Source organism: Cyprinodon tularosa, unplaced genomic scaffold (genome assembly GCF_016077235.1).
Source record: "Cyprinodon tularosa strain WSP-4 unplaced genomic scaffold, ASM1607723v1 ctg46, whole genome shotgun sequence".
Taxonomy (NCBI): Eukaryota; Metazoa; Chordata; class Actinopteri; order Cyprinodontiformes; family Cyprinodontidae; genus Cyprinodon; species Cyprinodon tularosa.
The window spans coordinates 1,432,901-1,451,677 of NW_024039185.1; the positions used below are offsets into that span (position 1 = coordinate 1,432,901).

General features: G+C 38.7%; 1 protein-coding gene across 9 annotated transcripts in view; it reads right to left on the minus strand.

The window, feature by feature from the left end:
* Positions 1 to 318: 318 nt before the first annotated feature.
* si:ch73-103b11.2 (sporulation-specific protein 15) overlaps positions 319 to 18,777 on the minus strand; it is a 68,162-nt gene continuing 49,703 nt past the window's right edge. For 5 of the 9 annotated variants that reach the window (XM_038301072.1, XM_038301074.1, XM_038301073.1 and 2 more), the window contains 13 exons: positions 17,966 to 18,075; positions 17,766 to 17,816; positions 13,376 to 14,015; positions 12,407 to 12,523; positions 6,959 to 10,663; positions 5,351 to 5,498; positions 5,162 to 5,267; positions 4,886 to 5,045; positions 4,698 to 4,805; positions 4,524 to 4,610; positions 4,273 to 4,435; positions 3,383 to 3,468; positions 319 to 1,588 (listed from right to left, as the gene is read on the minus strand). In XM_038301072.1, coding sequence (XP_038157000.1) covers positions 1,517 to 1,588; positions 3,383 to 3,468; positions 4,273 to 4,435; positions 4,524 to 4,610; positions 4,698 to 4,805; positions 4,886 to 5,045; positions 5,162 to 5,267; positions 5,351 to 5,498; positions 6,959 to 10,663; positions 12,407 to 12,523; positions 13,376 to 14,015; positions 17,766 to 17,816; positions 17,966 to 18,075 — 5,553 coding nt within the window. In that variant the 3' untranslated portion in view covers positions 319 to 1,516. Of the gene's footprint in view, positions 1,589 to 3,139; positions 3,224 to 3,382; positions 3,469 to 4,272; positions 4,436 to 4,523; positions 4,611 to 4,697; positions 4,806 to 4,885; positions 5,046 to 5,161; positions 5,268 to 5,350; positions 5,499 to 6,958; positions 10,664 to 12,406; positions 12,524 to 13,375; positions 14,016 to 17,765; positions 17,817 to 17,965; positions 18,076 to 18,777 lie in introns of all 9 variants that reach the window. The other 4 variants (XR_005282133.1, XM_038301069.1, XM_038301075.1 and 1 more) reach the window with 4 other exon arrangements.

Genomic DNA, 18,777 nt, shown 5'->3' on the forward strand with positions numbered 1-18,777 from the left:
CTTTCTCCCACAGCCAACAATGCACATTACTGGTTCCGCTAAACTGCTCTGAGGTGTAAATGTAGACATGCATGGATGTTTTTCCTTTTCTTGTGTTTTTTTTTTTATGTTTCCCTCTATGCACAGCATTGCATTCTTCTCTCTGGATATACCTGCAGAATGGTGTATTTTTCACAAATTATACTTGTAGCCTAGCACAATTTTAGACTGAACTGCATCTTTTTTTAAACAGTTATTCTTATTACTGGCAGATTAAATAAATTGTACAAATATTAGAAACACGTGACATTTTCTGTATTACAGGACAGTCAAAGCATGCTGTTTTTCAAACACTTCATTTATTAGACAGGATACATTCAAATAGAAATAAAAAATATTCATATATATTTCATGTAGAGCTATTGAGCAAAGTAAAAGTTAAACAAAACAGAAGTCTTTCTGTATGGCATACTTATATGTACAATTTGTGATTCTAATACTATACAGTGTGTTTCCATAGCTGCACAGGTTTCATGGGTGTTTCTATTTTTCACTCAGCTGAGGCATATTTAGACCAAAATAAGCGATCAGGGTAAGGGGCCAAGTGCTTTCAGGCTGATGCTTTACAGTAAAACATTTCAATGTCAACATCAACACAGTAGGATCTGCGAGAAGCAAAGCTTGATCAGTTTAAAACATCCACACTAAAGCATAAAATAGGGGGAAAAAAACCAAGGTGATGATCATTCTGCAGTTTAAATCTTGATGTACAGTCATGCAAGGTCCTAAAAGTTTCATTTCGCAAACAGCACATTCACAAACCATGTCAAAGCAAAGCCAAATTAAAGAGCTAAAAAGAAATTAAGAACTCCATTACCAAACAAAAACTGCTTTTCACTGAATATGACACGGTCAGCATGTTTGGTTGCACTGCAATAACCGATCTGTAGTCACTAAACCCATTTAAAAACAAAAAAGCTTTCTCAAGTAGTCAAGTGGTAAGAGTGCAGTCATGCCCTCCTCCTTCCCTATTATCTATGGATTCATCCTCAAACAGAAGCATCACATCGTTTTTCAACCACCGTTCAAACTGTAAGTACAGCGTATGCCTCAGCGATCACCACCACTCACTACTCCACTCATAACCAGTAGTTATGTACAGCTCAACTGGTGCAACGTCAAACACAATAAAAACCATGAGATATAAACACTGTAACAAGAATAAAATACAGCAGATAATTCATACTGGTAACTGGATATAATTCATACTGTTGAGTGTTTTGGCATTTCTGAGAACTAAAGAAAATAGGAAGTATTTCTGACAACTAACTTCGACAGATTATTGATGTGATGTTATTAAAAAGATAAAATCACAGGATTTATAATGTGCATCCAGTTAATAAAAAAAAATAACAGTTTAGATGAATGGCAGCTATAGATCCCGGTCTGAACATTTTGTAACGCATTTGTTGTTGTCATAAAAAGCTTCAGTCGGCTTATCCGAGGTCACGGGTCGAACTTTAGAGTTACACATCATTTAAATCTTTCTGGAGTTTTTAGCCTCAAAAAGCTTCATGCGTTCCTGCACAGTCAGTCCCTCTTTCAGGCTCTGTTGATCACAAAACATTTCTGATTAATATTTTTCCTGATGCATGTGGACAGAACAGATACAATAAAGTATATGAAAATATAAAATAAAGATATGCATGAAAATAAATATTGGCATGCTGAAGGACAGGTGTCACTGCTAATACAAACATAAATGGTGTCTCACAAAAGGATTCACATCCAATTTTAACCTTTATTCCAATTTTTTTTTTTACATTAGATCCTCAAACTTCAGAGTATTTTATTAGGATTGACAGACAAGAACCAAGTAGTTTATTATGTAACACAAGAATCATCCACCTCACTGGCGATATTCTGCTTTATTCTAAAAAAAATAGATAAATAAAAGTTTATTCTAAACATTTTTTAACCAATAAATCTACAAGATTGACAAGTGTTTATATTCAATCAACATGAATCTTTGTGATTCAGAACCTGGAGGTTTTTTATAATCTCTACCAGCTTTGTACATCTAAGAACTAAAAATCTTGCTCATTTTGCTCAGCATTGGAAAGAATCAATTAGCAGCAATTGCATTTTGCACAGGATTCTCATTTGAATTTAGCCCTGGATTTTAATCATGCTAAGCTATTCTATCATAGCTCAGACCAACTGCTGAAGAAAAGCATCCCTGCAGCCTGATGCAGCCACCATTATGAGTGGATTATAATAAAAAGGGGCCTGTTCCACTTTTTAAATGCAGCTTCAAAAAAATCCACTCTTCCTTTGAAGCCAGTTTTGTAGTTTTTCAGCAATAGCTTCCTAGCAATCTACTAAAGCTTAATGGATCTTACCTAGATAGAAATACATGACATTTTTTAGACAGGAGTATAATAATCGAACATTTTGCATTATTCTTAACAGTTATAAACTACACAGCGCTGTTCTGTCACATATAAAGGAAAAAAAGGCATTGGAGTTAGTGGTTGTGACCCATAAGGTGAAAAAGTTAAAGGATGGAAACATGTTTACCAGGGACTGCAGGAATAAAACACCAACATTAATGAATGAATGTAAAAAAAATAAAATAAAGTGACTCCCTTTCCAGAAAGGGCCATTTAATAATAGGGCTAGACATTTGCATTTGCAAAATAGCTAATTTTATATCAAATGAGACTAAGACCAACATTCTCACTTTAAAAGATAGTAATATGGGGAAAGTGTGTCTCCGCCACACAAAAGGGAAGAGATTGTAGTTAAAGGTGCAGATCCATGCATGAGAAGTAAGCTGTAAGTTAGCATTTTTCAACACTGCAGTCCTGCAACAATGGACTCTGGACAAGCGAGCATTTAAAGCCACGAAAAGAATGAATCTGGTTAGTGCAGAAGATAATTAAAAAATCCCAAATCTCATTTCTGGTCAAATTGCACAACCGTTTTTAACTCCACTTAACTGAAAGGGAAGAAAGTAGAACTTTTTTAACCTGTTACATTTCCTATATCCATCTTTCAGCTATAAATAGAGGGAAGGAAAGAACAAGTGTGAGTATGAGGAGAAAACCCATGCAAGGATAGTTAGGCCATGCTTTGGTCTGCATCATGTTGTACCTACAGCACATCTTTAGGCAGGGCTTGGATGGGAAATGACCCCAGAATGGGAGTGTCAGCTATCCCATGAGACCTGTTCAGTGACAGACTGATGGACAAAACAGACACATGACCAACTCGCAGCAAAAGACTTCATGATAAAAACATCCGAATTAAGGCCAGGGTCAGGCTTCCTTTGGAGGCAGTAGGAGTTCGAACAAAGATCAGCTGAAACAAACTTTGGGAAGAATGCAAGATCATCACTCACCTTTGACCTTATGCCTCTCAGTGGTTTGGAGGCTGTCGCCTTTTCCTTTTTCATGAAATCTGGATTACTTTTTGATTTCATAATGTCTAAAAATAAAAAATTACCATTAACATCAAGCAATGCAGTTCTTAATCTTTTTTCTTTTAGTCAGGAGAAGTCAAGTAATTTTTCCACGTTTCAGGTCTGTAACAGCAGCAAAAAATCATTTCTAATCAATTCCCTGACATCTTGATCTCTGTCCCTGCGTGGCCTAAAGACAGAATCCAAATCTGGACTATATAAACATTTAAATATTCATATTTCATAAACATCAATAGTTATCTTTTACATTTAATTAACCAAAATATGAGAAATGCCGATTCATATAAAAAATGTATATATAACTTTTTAGAAATCAAAATTATTACAGTACAATAAAAAAAAATACCTGCTCAAAACATAAGAATTTGAAGCAATGGGAAATTTCTGCTGTTTTATTTTACATCTAAGTCAAACATATTGCGGAGGATTTTCGCAATTTTTTTAAAAAAAATAATAATAAATGCACATGCACAACCCTATACCCGCTCCCGAGAGAACACACCTATTAAACACATGCGAGGGCATAAAAAGCCAATTTCTCTTCGTGCACAAGCCTTTAAAGTTGCATCAGAAGCAACTTAAGTTGAAGACTCAAACAAGAACTAAAACATCTGCTTCTAGTGATTTAGTTTCATATTTTTAATATCGCTTTTCACTTATTTTTTTTATAGTGCTTTTATAAATAATCTATTGCATTACAAAGTGTTTGTATTTCTGCTTTTATGCAGCACTTTGGTCCTGTAGATTTTTAAAGTGCTATATAAATAAAGTTGGATAGGATATTGATAACAGAAATGATTTTTACAAACCATATCCAGATGTAACTGCGTCATCAACAGTCCTTTCCCCTAATGCTTCCGTGGCCATGAGCAGCTTCTCCTTCAGTTTGCTGATATCACAGTCAGCCTTTGCTTTAACTATGCTCAGCTCTGTATATATGTCCTTATATTTGTCAGTGGCGTACTTCTTGTCCTGGCAAAACAATTGATTTTAATTAAAACAAGAGTATTAAAGATTTATACCTCCAGTTTTATTTAACAATCATTTCAAATTTGCTCACCCTCAAAGCAGACTGCAGCTCATCCTTCAAAGAGTGGATTTCCTGTTTAAGATATTGGATCTCTGACTCCTTTATTCGTAGCAGCACCTACGCAATATAAACAAAAGCTCATATAGGCCATCTTCTACTTCTTAGTGTATGTCTTTAGTTATGGGAGCGTAGGTGAACTCATACCTCCAGTTCATAAACATCTTTGCCATGAGTAATGGGTGAGAGAGCAGTTTCACCGCTGAAACATGAGCGCATGCGAGTGATTTCTGCAGACAGTCTGTTATTTAGCTCCTGTAGGAAAGAAAGTGACATATTGAACTTGTAGATGGAAATGTATTTCCATGCATGTAGAATATCAGCAGGTTGCTGACCTGGTTGTGAGAATTCAGCTCCTGGTTTTCTCTCTGACACTGCCGGAGGGCCTGTCTCTCTGCCTCCAGTGCTTGAGCCAGGTGAGCGTTCTCCAGACATTTCTGGGAGTACTGCTCCGACAAAACCTCCAGTTCTCTCTGAATGGACTGGAGCTCTTCCCTTAAAAAAAAAAAAAAATCAGAGATTAAACCATGGACAAACTGATACCCAGGTAACATGAACCAGCTGATGTTCAATTTATAACACAATGTTAAACAAGTCTAGGCAGAACATACTCGTATTCCAGACGGAGCTCGTCAACATCAGAGTTAAGACCACTCAACTGGGAGCGATGGTTCTTCTCCATTTCCTCCTTGTGTGCATTTTTCATTGCCTCAATAGCTACATTGAAGAAAGGTAACACATGTTTAATAAGCGTTCCATTTAACATAAATTAGGCTGTTAATAAGCTGCAATTTTCCCACCAGCAATAGTAGCAGCAGTCTCTTCAGCCAGCAATCTTTCTCGCTCCTCCATGAGCTTTGAAATCTCTCTCTGATGCTGCCGCTGGAGGTCTTCTACAACCTTTTGGTGGGTTTCTTCCATTGCAGCAAAACCACGCTCGCATGTGGCCTAGGAAAAGAAAGCTCCAACATTTAGCATTTCTGGAAGTAAGTTACATGCATTTTGACACAATGTGATTTATTTATGACTAGACATTGAAAGCAACATCTAATAATAGTTTACTAGGTGGCATGCAGAAGGGATGACAAGCCAAGGAAAGAATAGGATCTAAAGTCCAGCTATGTTAGTAGAGTTAAAGCAGAGAAGCTGTTGCCCAGAAGAGTTTAACTGATTTAAAGACTAATTCAGAACATAAATGGACATGGGAAATGGTGGGATTTTTAATGCTTACTCAAAGGGTAGAAATAAAAAAAAAATACAGGATTATACTTCAACCTTAGGATGCATGTTTGATCTCCTTCATTCAATAATCATGTTTTATTTGCTTGGTTCCAAAACTAAATAAATATAGCCTGGTTTTCCTTTGAATTCTCCTTGGTTGGTTTTCCATTTAGTCAGATGAAGCTTGCATAACCAAACATAGCTTTACATTTCAAGAATAAAATTATATATACAAAGAAAAACAATTTCTATTTAAGACAAGTTCAACTCCAATTTAATTTAGTTTCTCTTTTAGCCATAATTTACAGCAAAAGCCTGTCCAATTTATATCAATATCTCTTTAAATAAATCCAATTCACTCAAACAAAACCAACCATTGACTCAGATTCAGACCCAATTACACAGAGCCTAGTTTAACTCAAACTATAACATAAAACAATCTAATCATAACTTGTAAAAATGTTATCAAATGAAGTTTAACTGAATATTGAAGAAAATAATTAAGATATGAAGTTTCAAAATTCTTTATACAATTTCTAGTCATGGTAAAGTGAGTGAATTTGTATCTTAGATCCATGGGCTGGTTAATACTTTTACCAAATGGACACAATCATGGAAAAAGAACTGGCCTTGGCACAGGTCTTTGTGGTACTCCAAATTACACATAAGGTAAGTTATCATCAGAAACACAAAACTGTAATCTGTCTGATAATAATGAATCAATATGCTGTAATCAGCTATTCAGCATTAGAATAAAAAAATGTTCCCTTATATTTGACCAAAAAGAAAAATACACTACACAAACAATCCAGAGCTTTTCCAATACGGCATCTCTACAGCATACATTGATGAGACTCATCAGCTAAGTTAACTTTTCCAGCTGATTTAATTTGAACTCCTCACCTATAAGCAATAGGCTTTAGATTGAACATTAGATCCTCTGAAAAAGTGTAGTTTGAATAACTACAAAACAAAGACGTAGGGAACAAGAGCTCCCATGTGGTCATTAGTTAACTTGTATTGTACTTTTACAGCTGGGTTGAATTTGACCTAACTTGCAGTTCCAGTTTAAAATGTAAAAATCACACCATTTCCCAGTAAAACAATAAATAAAGTAACTAAATCTCTAACTATTTTTCTCTCCTTTACATATGTAAATTACTCTGATATAAAGAAAGAAGAAAAACCTTAAGACTTTCAAAGTCTCTCTGGTATTTCTCTCTCAGGCTGGCCACGTCTCCTTCCAGGTGCTTGTTCTCCAGCTCATCCTTCATGCTATTCATCTGAGTCTCCAGTTCCTGGATTCGGTCCTTAAGAACCACCATGGAGTCCATCTCCGACATGTTTTGTGCATTCACCCTCTTCCCCTGCTCTTCCTCTTCCATCTGCGTCTCAACTTCCTCACAATGATGTGAGAGAAGGACTTCAGGGTGTTTTTCGGCACCCTGACTGCTTTCGACGTACTGGGAATGCAACTTATCAAACTCCTCTTGTTGAATGCGTTGAAGTTCGGTGATCCTGTCTTTAAATTGCTCTTCCAGCTTCGTAACATGACTGTTATGACGTTCCTCCATGCTGTCTATGTCTCCCAGCAGAACCTCAAGCTTCCGCTGACTGTCAGCTGTGGTCTCCATGAGTGCTAGCTCTGTTGATGCAAGGCAACGCTCTGCTTGGCTGAGCTCGTTTTGACACTTTTCCTTCAGCTCCTCTGTCTCCTTCCGGAAACGATGTTCCAGGAGAGCCACTTGCTCCTGCTGCTGGGTGAGCTGGTTAACACGTGTGCTGAGCTCACTCTTCAAGATTTCGTTCTCTTTCTGGAGTGTGACCATAGTTTGGGAGAAGTTCTCTTGCTCCTTTTGTAGAGAAACCTCATATTTTTCTTGGATTTCTGCGACTTTGCAGGCATGCTGTTGCACCAGAGCTTCCATGTTCTGACTAGTCTGCTTACACAAGTCCAACTCTTGCTCGTGTATGGCCCGTAACCTGCATGCCACATAGGCCACTTGAGAATGTATAAGGGCCTCACGCATACAAAGAGAGGTGCTCGTAACATTCTGAGATGTTTGGTGTCCCAAAACACCCTGGATCATTTTGGAAAGTGCAGGGCTGCTTCTACCGCCTTCTATCTCTTTAGCATACCTTTGCAGGATTTCTGCTTGCCTTTGGAGTTCATTAGCCAGGTTGTCATGAGTGTTTTGAAATAATTCAATAGACTGATCGACACAACAGGGCATCAAACTTCCCAAGTGTCTATCAACTGTTTCCTCGGCCAAATCTCTAGCTTCCTCCATCTCAATCTGCTCCATGTAGGGAGCGAGTTCAGGAGGGCGAATGTCAGCCAACTTCTGTTTGCCAACACCAAGGTCCATTTTTACATCCTTGATTACAGATTTTAAGTCGGGTCTTTTCGAAGCATCAAAAATTGCTTTAAGAGCCATTTCTCTTTGATAAAGCCTATTGTGGGCATCAGTCAACTCACTTTTGAGCAGTTTCAATTTCTCTTCATAACATTGTTTGAGGTTTTCCATTGAGAAAGCAATTTCTGCCTTGAAAAGGGCGTCAACAATGGTTCGATCTACACCAGTTGCTTCATTATCTTTGAATCCAGGAGCATCAGCATCAGCATCAGATTTTTCCAACTCCATCAAGAATGTACTCTCCAACAGGAGCTTCCTGGTTAATACATCAGCATATACTATTGCCAAGCAGTCCTTTTCACTTGATTTAATGTGCTCCAAATTCTGCCATATCTCAACGAGGGCTTGCAACAGGTCAGACTTTGAGGTTTGTATCAACACAGCCATTTTGTTTAAAACCATGGCTTCGAATGACAGGGTCTTGGCATAGAGAAGAAGTGCTTCATTGTCTACAATCTCTGGGGTTTGATCTTGATGGACATCTGGTGACTGCTCTTCCAAGGTCTTTTGGCCTTGTCTGATGTGCAGAGAGGCACCAAACAAATCACTCTCTATCTCTGAAAGTGAGTGAAGCTGTAAATCAGTGGTAACATGGGAGCCACTAAGTATAGCCCTTACTTTTTCACGGCCATTTTCAACACACACCAAGGCATTGGTATAATGCTTGAGAGCAGTACTACTCTCCCCACCTTCAACACCACCAATCCCCTGTGTTGAGCAAGGCACATTTTCTGCATTCTTAGGAACAATGTTTGACATGTCAGCAGTTCCTGCAGCTGGCTGCACATCTAGGTTCTGTGTGAGGTTTCTTAGCTTATCCTCAGTGGCAAGTAGTTTTGTTTCCAGTGCATGTATGATGGCGATAAACTTCTCTGGGTCACTAGTGTGAGAAAGTGCTATGTCTGAGATGTTTTCACCAGCCAATTGAAAGTCCACGTTTGGATCTTGGTTTGTTTGGTAGCTTTCAACGTAATCACTGCTATCATGGGTGGGATCTACTTCTTCAGATTCAATATATTTTTGGCACTGAATACTTGAAAATCGTATCCTTGGTCTCTTAGCTTCAAAGTCTTTCCCATCAGATATGTTCTCCATCTTGGAAGAGTTCTCAATGGAGTGCTCTGTACTTAATGATGAAGGAGATGATGTTTTAAGTGTTCCACTTTTGTCCTGGTCCAGGATTTGCTTCCTTTCCAAGCAAAGGTCAGCATAGCCTAGCTGCAGGGCAGTGAGGTGCTGCTCTAACTCTGTGATGCGGTCTTCTGCAACCACAAGTTTGGCTTGTAAATCTTCAGAATTGCAGGGCTCAGTGTTAGTGTTAAGACTTTGACAAAGAAGTTCTTCTTTTGCTTGCAGCTTTTGTTCGGTTTCCTCCAAGCTGGAGCCAAGGGCAGTCATTTTGACAAGAGCCTCTTTTAGATCCTCCTCTTTACGTTCCATCAGCCTTTCATACACCTCTTTAGTCTGCTTTATCTCATCTTCTTTTTCTTTAAGAAACTTGCTCATCTTCTGAAACTCTTGAGTAGCCCTCTCATATGAATGCTCCAGGGTGCAGTAATCTGCTTCCTCGATTTCCAGCCGATTTCTGAGTTTGTTTACTTCCCGGTCTGCCTCAGTGATCTGGTTGAGGAGCTCCTGACAGCGGCAGGTCAGCTGGCCTTTCTCCTCCTCCAACCTTCGCACACTTTCCCTCAGTGTCTCAACCATGTCAGTCTTTATGTCTAGCTGCTCCTGCATCTTCAACATTTCCTCTTTGTACTCTTTCACACCTGAAGCTTGCCTCCCTCTCAGCAACGCTTCAATCTGTTGCTCAGCCTCTAACAAGCTTTCCTCTACTTCCTTCTTTGCAGTTTCAGCCTCATCCAATCTTCTACACAGATTCTGTCTCTCCCTCTCGTGTTTCTCCTGCATGCTGCGTTGCTCGTTCCTCAGTCGGTCTTCCTTTAGTGCCTGACCCTCTTCCGTAGCAATTAGTCGAGCTGTTACCTCTTGCAGTCTCTCTTGTAACCTCTGTATCTCTTTAATGTGATCTCGTTGCAGGGCTTGCTGGCGCTCCAGGTGCCTGAGGGCCTGGTTTCTTTCCAAAAGACTTGCCTCAACTTCACGGAGTCTGTCTTCACTGTCCTTTAACTGGGCTCGTAAGGTGGCCTCATTGCGGCCATATTCCTCCTCTTGTTCTTTTGACCGCTCTTGTTCTAGCTTGAGCTCGTTGCGCATCCGAGCAACGGCCTGTTCACTGGCTAAGATTTCTGCCATAGCAGATGAAAGTTTGGTCTGCAGAGCTTGAATGTCAGTCTCATGGCGGTCAACAGCATCCTGGGCTTCAGTGTAACTTCTCCTTAATGCTCGAATCTGCTGCTGTGCAAGGTCCTGTTTTCGCTTCTGCGACTCCAACTCACCCTGTAAATCTTGATTGAGCTTGTGTAACTGTTGCCATGGCACTTTGCGTGGGGATGAGGAAGATGGTGATGCACTCTTAAAAAAATTATAAGACAGTTTTCATTAAACACATCACCCCATTTCCCCCACCATTTAAAGAGAACCACATCTCAGGGATAACAGGGAAGTAAGTTTTCTCCTTTCTTGCCAATATTCCGTTTTTTTGTTCTCTCAAGCTTCCACTGTGCTTTTTCAAGGGTCTGTAAAATAAGGAAGGACCTAAAAAACTACATATTCTGAAGCAAAAAAGAAAAAACAAACAAAACTTAAATGGTGTAATAAAGAGTTTCAAAAGAAAGTTCATTGTGGGAATAAAAACTAAACAATAGTTAAAGCATGAATGTGTCAAACTCAAAGCATACAGACACAAAGGTGGAAAGCACACATTTAAAGAAACAGAAGGAAAAAGCACAGCGCAAAACTTATTGAGCCAGACTCACCTCAAACTCAACAGATCAAATCAGTTATTTTCCCAAGAGATGTGAAACTCGATTAGAACAAGTTAGTGAAAAAATCATGCTTAAAAAACACCACAACCATGCATTAAAGTTTAAGAGAATAGACCCAAGTCCCACTATTAGTTTAACACACATCGTCTCCAACCAAAATTTTGAATTTCATCACAAAAACCTTAGACCTACATTTGACTTTCCCCAAACCTCAGATAATTTTGGACTTTATGGAATTGGGGTTAACATGTGTATCAAGCAAAATGACTATTTTTTCCAAATACTGTAACAGGGAAAACATTAAAGTGGTCATAGAAAGATTATATAGGGTATTTGGTGCTGGTCCTTAAGGTCTTTGAATAGGGTATGTAAAGTTTGTTGGGCTGAAAACAGCATATTTGCTGTTCTATGAGGCCTTATGCAAGCCTGGTTTAAAGGCCTAGAATGAAACGACAGGTTTTCATCCTTTTATGGTATGCTCATGAATATTTAGAAGAGCTGTGCGCTGATTGGTTGGCTTACAACTGGCGAAGCTGCTGAGCAAAGACGCATCATAACAGCAAAAACTCACTGAAACATCAAATTGTTGATATGGTAGGGTGACCAGACATCCTCTTTTCTTCGGAAATGTCCTACTTTTCATACTTAAAAAAATGTCTGGGGGGAATTTCAAAGTCATCTGTGATTTTGGTCAAATACAGTGCAGCAGTGCCAGCTCAGGTACTCCGGCGGACAGGGGAGGGAGCCAGCGGGGGACGAAGCAACCAAACCCGACCCGGTGACGGTAGCCGGGACGGGTTTGGAGTGCCAAATTCATGCGAATTCAGACGGTGCTTTGTCTAAATTCGCCTGTTTTATGGTGGAAGTTTAGAATTGTGAGATTTGTAGAGAAAAGGTGTCGATGGGGTTTGAACTTCTCTGTGCATCCATTTCACCCACTGAACTATCGTTATTCATCTATGACAACGTAAACTCGATTTGCATTCTATGACCACTTTAAGATAAAAATATATTGAACAAGAACAAGTACTGGAAATCTATTACAAGTGATCATTTTTAACTACGAAAGAACTACAGTGGCTTTAACCTATTGGTACAATTGGATTAGCATTGAACATCACTGCCTAATCAACGAAACATTAATCTCCATTTATTCTACTGTATGACTGACATGAATACTTGACATGTTCTTGGGAATCTAAGATGAGAGATGATCTGTTGGTGATCATAGCATAATCTAGATCTAATCATTGATTTGTAAACTGAACAGTTCCCTCCCTTCTGTAGCATCTATGTCGAGTACAAAGTACCTGTACAGATCTGCACATACCTGTAATACATATCCGTCCCTGGCACTTTGCTCTCTCCCAAGAGCATCTTCCAGTTGCTCTTTTAACAGGTTGTTCTGCTCTTGTAGTCTGTCCAGCTCCTTTTGCTTTTGCCCCAACTATAAAAAAAAGCAAAGAGTAGAACAGATTTTTTCTTCTATTTCTTTGTAAAATAAATCAAACTGTTTCTGGTCAATGTCGAAGTGATTTGACAGAATTATCTTTTAACAAACAAGTCTCACATCCATTGACCCTGTGCAGCTTTTACATGTTTAATAAGCTAAAAATGTCCTATTTCAAGCGATATGTCCAAAGATATTTGTTATTCTACAGTTCATCATCAGTTGCACATCAATAACTTCACCAACTCTTCTGCTGCTCATGAATATTATTCATTTGACATGTTTTGAAGTTTTTTCTTTTTCAAGGCAGTTCTCTAAAGTTGCCATGAGGTGCAAATGTGCAGAAAGCTAGACCGCAAACACATGAATGAGACAAACTCTAAAGAAAATAGGGATAAAGGAAACCACTAGGGGGAGTCCACCACCAAGTTAGATAGGATCAAAGTCTCAGTAAAGACATTAGCTCGATAACCAGGAGAAAATTGAAGGGGGGAAAAAAGGAGATGTTTTCCTGCATATATATTTAATCAGGTAATCATAAGCTTTTACATTATTTAGAAATAGGAAAATATTTTCATAAGTAATTATGCCAGAATCCCATTTGATTGGCTAGATAACTTCGCTTACTGATCTGCTGCACTTCAGTTTGTTTTTTGTTTCTGTTTTTGGGGCATTTAACTCTTTGCACTTGTAGGCAGCCATAGTTTAGAGCTAGACCATTTTAAAGGTAGGAAAGTAAGACAGAGTTTGTTCTAAAGATTGTGTAAAGTTTTCTTTATCATGGAATGTAAATCTAAAGAGCTAGATTTAACACAGGAACCAAGAATGCATCCCATGTATCAGACCCACCTCCTTGTCTAGCAGTGCGGCAAGCTCATGTGCAGGGAGTCGCTCAGTGTTTCCTAAAGCTGTGGATATTGGCACCTGTTTCTCTTCTCTTAATGGTGTCGTCTCCACCTGATGCCACCGTTGTTCGATTTCTTCTTGGACGTCTGGGGCTACGCTGTCTGGTGTGTCTATACCTTTTAGACTAATGTCTCTTGAGTGGTCTACATCCATTTTTCCCTGCTCTTTACTTCTAGATAAGAATTCTTCCTCTTTCACATTAGAAGGGAGAGAAGCTGATATGGATGAGGTTCTCAGGGAGGAGGAAGACACAGGAGAGGATGCCAAGGAGGAGGCAGAGGAAGAAGGCGAGCAGCAGGAGGAAGTTGTAGAGAGTGTGGAGCTGAGATCAACTGTGTCCGCTCGTTCTTTTACAGGTTTTTCTTTCTTTTCCATTTTAAACTCGTTCCAGTCGTAGGTTTTTGAGCGACCCTCTCGCCTTCGCTCACGGACTCCTTTCCTACGTGGCTCAGATGGAGGAGTGGTGGCGCTGCTGCCCAGTGACTGTTTGGGCTCATCAGACTTGGGCACTGGGTCAGAGTTCACCTGTGGACATGGCTCCAGCATTACCTGTTGGCCTTTCATATTTTCATCAGGGACAGATCTGAATCAAGAGAAGAAAAAAAAAACATATGAACATCTAATGCAGTGTTTAAACCCAAGAATTTTATATCAGCTTAAAACATTTAAGCAAAGCTTTGCTGGACATGGCCATACAAGACACCATCTACAGCTGTGCAATTGCAGGGTTTCTGCAGGGTCCTATTTAAATTTAAGATTTTTAAAACTTTTTCATTTTAAAATTTTCATTCAATCCCACCAGAATAGGCAGCTTATTTATATTTTTTATTTAGATCTCCAACTGGCTTTGGTTCTCTTTCTTCCCTTTATTGATAATGTTAAGAATCAAAGGGAAATTACTAGCGTGTCTGCGCAAAAATAGCTTTAATGGTATCCATTTTATTTTAGAACAATTCATATTTACAAGCTCTTTCTGGTAAACCGAAAGAAACAAAAGCAAAGCCTTCTGCTCAGCAGGACAACATGCCTTTGACAAACGCAATGGAGGAAGCAACGCACAGGTGGCATTGGGGATAGTTGATTTCACTGATGTGATTAATGCTTCAACATCTAATGGCAGTTTGACTTTATCTGGGACTCTAGAAAACCCTTCATTACTTAAATGACCTTGTAAGGAAAAAGAATAAACTATTTGGTGAGCGGTATTTGGAAACTAGAAATCCCTTGTTCAGATTTTTTTAACGATTAATGATAATATGATAATGCAGAGTATCTGCAAAAATACTGAACTGAATCCACACAAAGGTGCATGTCAGTAGATTAGAAAATATACAAATACTTATGGAAAGTGGAACCTGTATGGATACATTAGGATAGAGATTTAATTTCAGAATGCTGTATACCAGCATATTGATGAAAGAAGAAATGTAAAGAAATAAAAGAGATGATGCCCGGCTTAACATATTTCAGTAGGATGGGTTTTATGAATTAAAAACATTCTCTATGCAATCAGCAAATTTTCTCAGAGCCATAGTTGGAGTTTTAACCTACTGTCAGCCACCACCATCAAAATGATCTGAAATCAATATTTAAGTACGTCAGTCTGAACCTAACACACATGTATAATAGGGATGCCCCAATACTGATGCACCATCAGTATCGACCATGATAGCTTTATTTTCTCTCACACTCCAGCCCAGTTAGTGGTTGTAATAAAACAAAATGTGAAGATAAGAAACAAGAAGAGGAGTACGTGGAACTGCACCAGGGAGCAGCAGCAACAGAAAACCCAGCAGGGAGTGGAAGCATCAGGGAACGACTACTTGATAAGCAGAAGCAGGAGACTCCACGGTAAGAGCAGCTGTAGCTGCGCTCCCCTTTGTTTAACATATTACAGAATATGTTCATAACTCTTCACTGTGACTAAGCTTTATTCATTATTTGTTCTCTGTATAAGCAAATACTGAAATGTCAGTTCTTGTATACCCTTTAGGCATGGTAACAAAATGTGCATTTTTTTAACCAAGTTAAATGAAGGCATTACCTTTAAAATATGTCCTAACTTCTCAACATGGACATGTAAATATTTAAAAACATTATTATACCTTGTGTATTATTGACAAAGATATTTGGTTAAGCTAAAGAAATATAATTTCATGGTGCTTTGCTGATATTTTCAGTCGCATAGTAATATCTGCAGTAGTTCAGCCGTTTACACTGTCAGCACATGCATGCACAATATGAGAGATTGCTGCATAGGTAACAGTTCAATGCAGTCACTTGTTCCCACATGCTTATTAACGAGGAGTTGCTGCATAGGTAACAGTATAGGTAAATTATAATTTGTGGTTCGTATTCTTGTCGCAAAATTCCCTTACAAAAAAAACAAAATTTCCCATAACTTAAGTAAATGGTCCTAAATTATCATTGAAAACCTGATGGAGTCCACCTGTGTGTAAGTGAGGGCGTTAGAAATGCAAATATGCATAATTTCCGTCCCAATAACACCATGTAAGGTTACGAATTCCCACACTTCAGACGAAGTTCATTAAAAGAAATGGTATTGATGACGAAGAAGCAAATTATAGATCAAAGTTCTGCTGACTGGGAGCTGAGCAACAAAATTAAAGGATCAGTAAAGGCCAAGCAGTGGGGAATAATTCAATAAATTACAGAAGTAAAAATAGAATAAAAAACTCAAAAGAATAAAATGATTTGATCCATAAACAGTCAATGAAAACTACTGATGGAGTCGAGAGTTGCACCACATGATGCAAATGCTTAATATGAGTCTGCCCTGAACCAAAACGACAACATTCTGCACAATCTCCTTTTAATGCACAGCAATACCTGTACAGTACATCTCCAGGACACGTCTGTCTTCCCTTCCTAATACTCTCCATCTCCCTCATAAAAAAGCATCAACATAAAAATGATGCGTTGTTATTAGACGCTGAAAGTTTAATATGATGAAAAAGACCCAAACCTTCAACTTTGTACGTAACAATGCAAAGGCGGCGCCATGGAGGGAAATTGATGCATGTTTTACCATTTGATGAGTTTTAAGCAGAAACATGTTGCTGAAATTTCTATCCATTTTCTCTTCAATTTCTTAAAACAATAGCTTGATTTCTTTCTGTTCTTTCTTTTGATTAAATGCTAACAAATTAAACCAATGATGTCTGGATACAGGCATGCATGTAGTGACTTATAGTTCTCTCATCGGCAAATAGAAATGTAATTTATAATTGCAGAGTTGCATAATTTATAATGATGTAGCCTAATAAAATTGACAGTTTCTTCAAAGTTAAAAAAAATCTAGTCATTTAGTGAAAAACCAGGTTCGGATTAGAGGTGACTGATTGGGAAAAACTCCTACGTCAAGTCTGCAGCAGGAAAAACAAATGTTTTCATAATAGCGCTTCTTGACTGAGGCCCACTGAATGTATGGCATTGGGTGGCCACTGATTTCTTTTAAGCAAAGAGTTGTGGCTGTGATGGTCTTTGTAAAAACTAAGCTGAGAAGTTTGGGCATCCTCATTTGAGTCAGTGTCAAACGATAAAACAAAAGCAGACACCTTGATTCAATCTGAAATATTGGGACTGATATCGCACATTTTTGTACTCAGCTGTCCAGAGAAATATTTAAAGGAACAAAATGCTTTTTTTTATCTATGACCTGCAGATACCCTGACTACTATAAATAGAGCCAAGTCAAAGCAATAATACTGAGACAGAAGGCAGACAGTGTGAATGAAAGCAGCCTGAACATTCAGAGTTAAGCCGTCCTCAAATGTTAACCCTCCTATCTAGAAGATGAATGTGGGGAATCTGGTTGCAGTAAGGAGCTTATAGACGTGTTAAAGTGAAATGTGATATAATATAGAACACGGGAGGTCAAGCAGAAGGTCAGACAGGTCAAGGTGAAGGAGTGGGTCAAAAAAGCTCTGAGGTATCCATGGAGAAAAAGCCTTGAACAGAGAAGCCTCAGTAACAAACAAATGTGTCTTGATTGAAAGTAAATTTGAGGTTTAAAAACTCTCAAAAACGCTTTAAAATACCATGGAGATGATCAAAGGTTCTCTGTTTGTGGCTGAGATTTTAAATCTGTTCTGTGTTTCCACAGCCCCCACAGTGGGCAGTCACATGACAATGATGATTAGCATCAGTCTGTGGTGTTGGGCAGATTATTCTAGTTTGTCGACGCTGCATGTCTCTACAGAAGCATGGAGGGGACATTACTCAATCACATAACATGTAGCTGGACAACAAGCACGCCGGGACCAACATTGCTGAGCAATTACATCACTGTTTGAGGAGAAATTCAACACACAAGCACTCCAACCTGGGCTTCAGAACGGACAGTTTCAGAGAGATGTTTTTCCTGGAAGCAGGTTTAAAAAAATAACAGTTGAGCAGGAGGAGAAAGAAGGAAAGAGTGGGTGAGGAGGAGATAGGAATTTCAATAAATAAAGTGAGAAAATCATGTGTGGCATCAGCCATTGGTTGGTGTTAATCCTGGCCGGGGATTACCGGGTGACGTCAGGGGCAATGGTGGGTCGCACATTCTTCATGATGGCCTGAATCCAGTTGCGTCGGATTCCAGAGGTCATAGCTGACAGGGTGCATGCTCCATCCTTACACTGGAAGCAGGCAAACATTTTATCAGAAGCCATATTAAATAAAACATGCATTTAGATCGTTAAAACAGCAAAGATACAGCTGGATTCTTGCTGTTATTATAATCTGTTGTGTTGATTTGTAGATCTGAACACAATTAGGAAACTGGATTTTATTTAGGTTTACGAGAGTTAGAAGGACCAAAATAAATCTCAGTTTTCAGACAGATTTTTTTAATGAAGTTGATAAAGGCGTGCTTTTTTCCACTAATGTGACAAACTGTGAAAACACCACAACAGTGTTACATTTAGGGTGATTTTAGATAGCAGGTAAGGAAAACAATGATGATGATGCAACAAATATAATGCTCATATCAGGAATAAACCTCAAACTCTGCAAAACCAATGATTGGGAACAGGAAGTTGCTGCAGCATTTGAAAAAAAAAATAATTTTAGGTGTCAAAATTTAGGCAACTTAAAGGCTTAAAGCAGAAGTTAATGCAAGCAGCCCCCTTTCAGTCCGCTGATGTCAGACAAATAGCCGTTATAGATACTGAAGTTATTAATTTGGACACCAAACCCATGCTGTTCTCAGCCAAAGCAACATCGATCCTTTTCACTGCTCTATTTCTGACTTCCAGCAGGACAGAGCTGCAAAAGCAGCTCCAGACTGACGCTAACGAATCAGTGAAACTTTACGTATTATTCCTCCCCGAAATTCGATT